This window comes from Oratosquilla oratoria, chromosome 15 (assembly GCF_046742065.1).
Source record: "Oratosquilla oratoria isolate Oo_2021 chromosome 15, ASM4674206v1, whole genome shotgun sequence".
NCBI classification, from domain to species: Eukaryota; Metazoa; Arthropoda; class Malacostraca; order Stomatopoda; family Squillidae; genus Oratosquilla; species Oratosquilla oratoria.
The window spans coordinates 11849145-11859144 of NC_134791.1; the positions used below are offsets into that span (position 1 = coordinate 11849145).

The 10000-nt window shown below is 40.7% G+C and overlaps 2 protein-coding genes across 2 annotated transcripts in view; one reads left to right on the forward strand and one right to left on the reverse strand.

Moving 5' to 3' along the window:
• LOC143033292 (DBH-like monooxygenase protein 1 homolog) overlaps window positions 1–1853 on the forward strand; it is a 66261-nt gene extending 64408 nt beyond the window's left edge. The window contains exons 10-12 of the mRNA XM_076198556.1: window positions 1–96; window positions 324–522; window positions 1022–1853. The exon at window positions 1–96 is cut by the window's left edge and continues 79 nt beyond it. Of these exons, the coding sequence (XP_076054671.1) occupies window positions 1–96; window positions 324–522; window positions 1022–1360 (634 nt within the window). The 3' untranslated portion in view covers window positions 1361–1853. The remainder of the gene's footprint in view (window positions 97–323; window positions 523–1021) is intronic.
• Window positions 1–10000, reverse strand: part of LOC143033293 (uncharacterized) — a 108620-nt gene that overhangs the window by 46784 nt on the left and 51836 nt on the right. The window lies entirely within an intron of this gene.

Consider the following 10000-nt stretch of genomic DNA (forward strand, 5'->3'; position numbering starts at 1 on the left):
CATCTACTACTACCCAGCCACCGCTATGGTAGAGTGTACCTCCACCACCCACCCTAATGTCCTCAAAGACTTCTATGACATTGACAAATTCAAAGAGTAAGTTTGGTGCCTGGCACAGGAATCAATTGGATGACTGGAGATATGGCATATCATTTTGGTACCGAATAAAAAAAATAAATAAAAAAAAAATCGTGCTGCCCTATCAGAATTCTATTCAATCGAGAGAATGCCTGTACAAACAAAGGTTTGATAACCTTTTGCAATACAATGTTGCTGCCTTCTGGAGGAGTCATCTCATCATAAACCATTTTTCTCACTAACAGCGAGAGCCAGCTCTACATAGCTGATCCTCATTTGGAGCCTTTCGATATAGAACTGCCGACGAAGAATACCACTTTTAGGAACTGGCTCCAGGCGCGGGACTGGCGTAATGACAGCACCTTGAGTTTGAGCAGCAGAAACAAGCTGAACCGTTCGCTTCACCTGGCGCGGTGTACGGCCAAAGGGGGCAAGGTCATTCAGGTAAAAGAGATAAGTTGCGTAGGTATTGGGAGCGCTTGACAGGTAGATAAGTTCCATACTATAACTGTGCATGTTGTCATTAACCCACATGTTCCCATCTCCCACGTACACCACGGTTGTCGAGCCCACCACAGTACATACTGGGTCAATTTAACCACAAACCACAACGCACAACACTCGCCGCAATAGATATAATGAAAACATTTGACGCTATTCCAAGATGGGTTCTCGCATACAAAATATACAGCACATGAGTGGCACAAGAACACGAAACAATGGTAGACATGCACATGCAGAAAATGGATCAACCATATCACGTGACTCTCATTTTGACCTTGATTTTTGTTGTAAAGTTGCTTATAAGAAAACAATACCAAAACGAGCATGGTACCTCGACAAAAACCAGTACTTCACTTCCAGGCCTCGTCCGTACGAGGTGTATAACAAATTATTGTTTTCTTAGCTTGCAGTTTACATAGTATCTTTCGTTTATCTCCAGGTCAAGAAGCCTGAAACGTCGTATCCATACTTCCGCAAGTACAGCCCTCCACCGAGGCGCTGTGAGATGTCCTCACCACCCCAGACGGTGACGGTGCAAGAAACAACTGCTGGCAGCACGGTGACGGTGCAAGAACCAACTGCTGGCAGCACGGTGACGGTGCAAGAACCAACTGCTGGCAGCACGGTGACGATGCAAGAACCAACTGCTGGCAGCACGGTGACGGTACAAGAACCAACTGCTGGCAGCAGGTGTCCACTCATCGGCGTCAGTAGCGTCCTCTTGTGCGCAGGTTGCCTGCTGTCCTTCTTCAGGAATGCCTGGTTCTGGACAATCTAGAGTTGTCCTGGAGACCTATATCATTTAATCTTGTGGGTTCAAAGAAGAATGAAGCCGAGACGTAGAAGTGTTTCATCCAAAACTGCACGAGAACGAGGCCAGGGATACTTGAATGCGATTCTTGTAGTTCCACGATCGTCATGAGTATCTGTTACCTTCGTCAAACTCCTTCCTCCTTGAATTCGACATGAACTATGGTCATTCTGCCGAAGTGTTAGGCTGTGTTCGAAAGACTACGATCCAGCTAGTCGCGAATATTTCTAGCCGTGGATATACTGACTGTCCATAGGGAGATCATCCAGAAGAGATGCAAGAAACAAATCAGGATAACCTTCACCGGGAATACGAATTAACTGCAATGCATATATGGGTGTACCAAATACTGCAGTCACATCGATTCCCCTTCTCCCTTCCAGATTACATCACGCAAGACTGGCACTGACCAAAAGTTATCTAGGAAATCAAGAAAGCTAAACACTACACTTGAGGTAAATATTGAGCTTGAAAAAAAGAGAGACTGATGTTGTTTATCATTAACAGGCCTAGGTTGATCCAAACTATTTGTTTGGCTTCTTTCCTGTGTATTATTGTTCAGTTAATGTTTTCTCCTACATATCATGAATGTACTTAACAAATTAACAAGACACTCTTTATTTTTTCTGTTCAAATGTGTATTATTATGTTTATAAGTCAATAGTCAATATTGTACATACTGGTGAGAGAGGAATTATTTACTTTAAACATGGAATATCAAAGTAGCATTTAATAATCCATGCCCATTTAGGATATCAATAATTAAGAATTCGTCAATGGATTCAAGTGGCTGCGTATGCAAAATCCCCTGAAGTGGTTGTGATAATTTTTACCTGGGAAAAACAGACAAAGAACGCTCAACTAGGATTACACAACACAAGTACAGTGTTAGAACAGACCAAGATTAAAATGAGTTTTATTTGTTCTTATGAAAGAATTTAATCATTGTATTGACTGGGATAAAGCTTCACCCATTTTATCATGTAATTCGATTGTCAACAGGAATAAACATTTTGTAGGAGTTATTCTTAAGATTAATAGTGACTTATACAAGACTGATAGTTTCATTATTGGTAATATTTGTAAACACGTCGAAAATTTTCGCCTAACACGAATTCTTGTGATTCTTTTTAATTATACATATGTTGAACTTTTTTATCTAATCATTTACTGTGACCGTTATTGTTAATTTCTTCTACCTCTCACAATTATCTCTGTTACCTCAACTAAACTTACATTTTATGTGACATTCCTGCTTGTATTGTTATCACTTGTCTTTCATTGTTTACTTTATACTTCTGAAACTCCCCTTAAGATGTGAAATACACGATAGCTCTTGGGAATTCAGTGTTTCTTGTTTTCCTTAGTAGTAGATGCATACATATACCAAGGACTTTTTCCTCTTTACAAGAGAGGTAGCCAAAGTCAAAGGTATAAATCCACTCCTACCCATTTCATCGCCACATACTCCATTCCCATTCACCATCCCTACCTACCTGTCTCTATTCTTGGCTCCTTCTGTATGACAGGTCATACCCGCATCTCGCCCATTGCCCTGGGTCAGGAGTAATGCAGCAACTCACAGCACTTCCAAAGCTAGGCCGAGCACGCACACACACACACATATGTATGTATATGTGTATATATATATATCTATATATATATGTGTATATATATATATAAATAAATATATATATATATATATATATATATATATATAAACACCAGACTCATAAGAAGGTCATTTATTCCCGACGTTTCGAGTCCTGTCCGGGACTCGTCCTCAGGGGTTACAATAGAATACAAAAATCACATGGTATAAATATACTAGCGACTACGTTCTTAGGAGAGGTACGTGGCAACCCTTTGCTTAGTGGTCCTGTGCTGGGTGAGAGTGTGTGGTGGTGGGGTGGGGAGAGGGAGAAAGGAAAGGGGGAGGGGAGGATATTTACACCCCGCATCCGACTATATTACCCCGCCGCTGTTCGCGGGCTTTTTCCACCTCTCCCTTGCACCCGCATAGATGGGATTGAGTGTGATAGACCTATTTATGCTCCCTCCGTTAGTGTCCCACGCCTCCAAGAACAGTCTGCCTCCTTTCCTGTGGTTATTATTATACCACGTGATTTCTGCATTTCAATGTAACCTCCGAGGACGAGTTCGGGACAGGACCCGAATCGTCGGGAATAGATTACCCTCTTATGAGTCTGGTGTTTCTGCATTTCAACCATTATGGTTCCCGGACTTCAGCTTTTTTCCTACACACACACATATATGTATATATATATGTCTGTATATATGTACATAGATATATATATATATGTATATATATATATATATATATATATATATATATTGGAAAATTGTAAACACCAGTCTCATCTGAAGGGTTTGTTTGCCCGCAATTTCGATTCCCGTCCAGAAATCGTCTTCAGGGGGTATAATGGTTACAAAGTGGTAAACCTGGGAAAGGCTCACACTCTCAATCACATGTACAAAGCATACCTCTTTACAATATTAAATACACTACAATTGAAATGAAATATTGGTACAAAATAAAATAAAATACAAATCAAAAATACAAATCAAAAGTTACATGGCTGTGAACATAAAACAAGAGTATCAATACCTAACACCAACATGAAAAACATCAGAACATAGGACAGCGATATAAATGGAGGTGGACCAAATATCCGTAATGAAATGTCATGAACAAACGTCTAAATTACAATCAGACAAAAAATCAGACAAAAATAAGAACCAAACAAAATACACTCCAATTGAAATGAAATATTGGTACCAAAAAATACATAGAAATAAAAATAGTTACATAGCTGTGAACATAAAACAAGTGTAGCAAAAAAGCATCAATACGTAACACTGACGTAAATACATCAGAACAGAGGACAAAGACGCAAATGGCGGTGGACCACATGTCCGCAATGAAGTGGCAAGAACAAATGACTAAATTGCATTCAGACAAATAGAAAAAATAGATAAGTAAAAAGTAAATGGCTGTGAACATAAAACAAGTGTGGCAAAAAAGCATCAAAACATAACCCAAACTTAAACAAACACCAGAACATAGTCCAAAGACGCAAATGAAGGTGGACCAAATGCCCGCAAAGAAAGATGGAGGAACAGGACTCAATAACAAACGACATTATAATCAGACAAATAAAATACAAAGAAGATAAAAAGATAGAACAGAAGAGAAAAGGGAAGTAGAATAAAACTGAAAAAGGAGGACAAAAGTCACGGGAAGAGGAGTTAAAAAGGTGCACTGGGAGACCGCCTTCGAGAAAGGAGGTCGGACAAAAGCCAACTGGTGAACAAATATCAGGGCGTAATGAAGCAGAATGAGACTGGAAAAGCAGAACAAAGGAATTAAATTGCGATACTCCTCGTTCCTGGATAAATAGGATTGAAATCAATGCTCCTGTTTATGAAGTTGCTCTTAGTTTCCCGTGCTTCCAAGAATAGTCTTTTCTTTTTGTTATTTTTCTTTGTGTAGAGTTGTCACTCCGTCCCAATCAATCCTGTGTTGGTGTTCTGTAGTGTGCTTGTACAGAGCCGATTTCGGATCTTCTCGCCTAACTGCACGTTGGTGTTCTTGTACTTTTGTGGCTAATTTCTTTTGTGTTTCTCCTACGTATTCCGTGTCACAGTCCGTGCAGCCTATGCGGTAAACTACACCGGCCAGTTGTGTATGGTGTTCCAAAAGTATATGTCACATTCTAAGAACTCGTGTATCATGAACTATAAATGGTAGGAAGATGAATGTGGTGCCCTTTAAAAGCGAAAAATTATCAGTTTTCCTTCTGCTAATCCTGTTATGAATCAGACGTCCCGGACGAACTGAGCACGTGCTCCTGGAATGGCTCTTAGGTCTCCAGATTACACCCCATGCGACTTCCTCCTCTGGAGGTATTTCAAAGGCTTGGGGTATATACCTCCCCTTCCCAGAGACGTGGATAACCTGAAGACTCAGATAACAGAAGCCTTTGCAGCCATCGACAACGCTATGCTAGGTCGCGTTTGGCAACAAATGAATTATCGTTTGGATGTGTGTCATGTAACCCAAGAAGAACATATGGATCACCTTTGACAATAATAATATATTAATTTCTTGCACTTTGGTATTCATATTTCTTGTACAGAAACTTAAAATTATAAGCTTTCATGATATATAAATCGAATTTTTATATCCTTAACAGTTATTAAAATATATGGTAATGTGATGCTTTTAGAACACCCTGTATATATATGTATATATATGGAAATGAGCTCCACCGTAAAGACTCGAACTTTTGCCTTAGCGACTGCTTCTCATGAAGCAAAGACGATAGCTTTGAGCCAGCCAGGCAGTACAAAAGGAACAATCTGGACTAAGACCTGGTATTTCCCTCACGGTACTAGGCTTAGCTCAGTCTCTATTCCAATTTCACCGAGTTTTCATTATGGCGAGCCATCCAACAAGTTGTGTGCCACTATTGTGACAAATGAAAAAAAAGCTCCGCGGCAAGGAATCAAGCCTGGCTGGCTCAAAGCTATCGTCATTGTTTTATAATAAGTAGTCGCTAATATATATATATATATATATATATATATATATATATTATATATATATATATATATAATACACAGACATGACAGAATTGAATAGACACCAAGAGAAATCGTTTAATTTATTAAACAAGCAACTGATACAATTAAAGTGCTTATAAATGGTCACAATGTGAATAACTAATACTTGGTTGACATCCCCTTTTTTCAGTACAAGGACCCTCTTAGGCATGCTAGTGATAAGTTCACGAATATCATCTTCAGGGATTTCTTGCCATGTTTCCCGTAGTAATCCTAAGAGTTCTGGCTTTGAAGATAGCTTCCTGTCCTTTTCGCGAAGTTGTCGGTCTAATATGCCCCTTGGCCATGGAAGTTTCTTGATCTCATTTTGGCTCAACCAATTTTGTGTTACTTCAGCAGTGTGACAAGGAGCTCCATCTTCCATAAATAGGAAGACATTTTTATTCATTCTACCACTGGAGAATATTGGAATGGGTCCTTCATTAAATATAGAACATATTTGCCTGAATTGATATGTCACGTGGGTCACGTGACGAAGCCTGGAGGACTGTCGGCGCGGACGTTTCGTCCCCCGCTGACCACGTGATTCGGCCCGTGATGGAGCTTGGAGCTTGGAGCTTGGTGCTGGTCAGCCAGCACACCTGACCCAGCGTGAGGTCATGCTTAGCCTCCAGTGCTACCAACTATACGAGGTCACTACTACTGCTGTGCGCATGCGCAGATCGCCACCACCCACTCTCCCTCACCCTCCCGGATGTATAAGAGGGAAGGACATGGAGATGAAGGGTACACGCTTTACGGCCGCCTGCCGTTGAGGGCGGACCCCCCCCCCTCCCCTCCCAGTTCCACGGAGGGAGGGCACCAGGACGCAGGAGACCACGAGGAGATAGAGTCGTAGTACACACTTTACGGCCGCTTGCCGTTGAGGGTGGACCCCCCCCCCCTCCTAGTTCCACGGAGGGAGGGCACCAGGACGCAGGAGATCACGAGGAGACGTGCGCCCGTCCAAGGAGGACACAAGGGACTTGTCGGGAAGGAGACCAAGGAAGAGACGTGCGCCCGTCCGCCAAGGAGAAGGACATAGGGGACTCGTCGGGAAGGAGATCACGAGGAGACGTGCGCCCGTCCAAGGAGGACACAAGGGACTCGTCGGGAAGGAGACCAAGGAAGAGACGTGCGCCCGTCCGCCAAGGAGAAGGACATAGGGGACTCGTCGGGAAGGAGATCACGAGGAGACGTGCGCCCGTCCGCCAAGGAGGACACAGGGGACTCGTCTGAAGAAGAAATCGACGCTCGAGGAGAATTCATCCTCGCGCTCGCAGAGCCGAGGAGTGGTTTGTGTATCCATTTGTTCTTCATATATATATTGCATAATTGGCAGATAGTAGCGGTATATATCACACTGGTGATATTTCTGTTATATGTGATTTGAGAGGTAGATAGGATAGTGCTCTGTGTTGATCCACAATAAAAACACGTGTTGGTGTTGCCTTGGTGTTTCTTTTCTCTCACGCCCAATTCTCAATAATACCGAGTATATGCTAATTTTGTACCCCCCTGACATGATGTTTCCTTGACACCACAAGCTCTGATCGACCATCACTCCAAATTGCACCCCAAACCATTATTGAAATGCGCTCATGTTTCATTGTTGGTTCCAATCTTCTGAAGTCAAACTCTTGACTACAGAGTCTCCAGACCCACACTCTTCCACTGTCAGAAAATAATGGGAATCGTGACTCCTCAGAGAAAATTACAGTGTTCCAAAAAGCTACAGATCTCTCCACCATCTCAACAGCCCAATCATTTCTGCATTTGATATTGGGTGGACGAAGGAGTGGTATCCTTCTTGCAGCTCTTCCATAGTAACCTAGCTTGTGGAGATACCTGACAGCTGTTCTGGGACTGACATCAGCTTGTGTTGCTATGTCAGTGGCCTTGCAACGTGCATCCTCTTCATTTATTTTGACAAGACTTTTGACAAGGTTCTTTCTGAGGGCCCGGGACGACCTGAATGAGGTTTTGTGCCTTTCTTGCCCTCTCTGGTGAATTGTACGATCACTCTATTAACAGTAGAAAAAGATATTGACAGATTTTCAGATATTTTGCGTTGACTAAATCCACTTTCATGTTGACCCACAATACGACCTCGTTGAAATTCAGAGAGTTCTACTGCTCCTTTGATTCGAGGCATGCTTGATTAATCTTGTATGTAATCTTAAACATAAATCTAGGTAATATATCATATTAAGTAAATTTGAATAATATTAAGCATTAAATAAGAGCAGATATGCGTTTTTCTTGGTGTCTACTATATTCTGTCATGTCTGTGTATATATATATATATATATATACATATATATATATATACGTATGTATATATATACATATATATATATGTATGTATATATATATATACTATATGTATATATATGTGAATTATATATGCATATATATAAATTATATATATATACATATTATATATTATATAATATATATATATATATACATATATATTATATATATATACAGTATATTATAAATACATATCAATCAAATCAGCCATCCTGAGTCCCCTGCTGAACAAAGGCCTCCTTCATAGCATTCCATGATTCACACGACCGCGCCAGCCTCTGCCACGTCACTCCTGCAAATTTCTCAATTTCGTCTCTCCATCTCCTGTCTGGTCTCCCTCTTCCACGCTTCCTATCTCGCGGCGTTCACTCAGTAACACACTTGCTCCATCGCTCATCAGTCGTTCGCACTAGCTTACCTGCCAAATTCCACTTCCTTTTACCGCCTCCACAATATCTTTCACTCTAGTCTGCTCTCTCACCCAACTTGCTCTTTTGGTCTCTCAGCGTTATTCCCATTTATCTCTCCATTCTCCTCTGTGCAGTCCTTAGCTTTATTTCCATTGCCTTCGTCAGTTTCCAAGTCTCACACCCATAGATTATTGCCGGTAGAATGCATTGATTGTAAAGTTTACGTTTCAAACATAGAGGTAGAGAGCCTCTCAGAATTTTATTATACTTACCAAACACTTTCCAAACAATTGTAATACGTCTTTTTATTTCATCATCATGATCTTTTGTCACTTTCACCATTTGGCCTAAATAATTATACCCCTCAATTTCTTCAAGACTCTCACCATCAATTACAATCTCTACTTTGAACTTTCGTGTTGAACATTACTTTGGTTTTGTTCATATTCATTTTTAAACCTACTTTGAGACTTTCCTTGTTTAGATCTCTCAGCATCCCTTGCATGTCTTCTGATCTTTCTGAAATAAGAATAATGTCATCCGCAAATCTTAGGTGATTCAAATATTCGCCATTAATCTTCAAACCTTTCTCTTCCCAACTCAACCTTCTGAAAATATCTTCCAAGCAAGCTGTAAATAATTTGGGTAAAATGGTATCGCCTTGCCGTACTTCATTTTTGATCTTGATATTTTCTGAATCTTTATGTAGTCGAATTATAGCGGTACCATTCCCATAAATCTTTTTTAAAATCCTTACGATCTGCTCGTTTGTACCCTGATTATTCTGTCGTTTTCTCGATTAGTTGGTTAATCGCCTGAAGATAGTCTAGAGTCGAGTATCTGTTCCTAAAATCTGCTTGTTCTCTTGGTTGCTTTCCATCTAAAACCTGACTTAGTCTATTTGTAAGGATCTTGGGGAATACATTATATACATTTGATAGTAAGCTAATCGGTCGATAGTTACTGAGGTCCTTCTGGTCTCCTTTTTTATGATGCGAAATCACTATAGCATTGTACCACGATTCAAGAACGCTTTCTTGACGTAAGCACTGGGTGTACAACTGAGCTAATTTAATATGAACTTCTTTCCCTGCGTCTTTCAACAGATCTATCGATATACCATCTTCCCCAGGTGCTTTTCCTCGTTTCATAATTGTAGAGCAAGTTCTACTTCTTCCTTTGTAATCTCTGGTACACTACTAACGTCTACATATGAATTTACTGACTCAACTACGGTCTTCGATGAGTAAAGCTC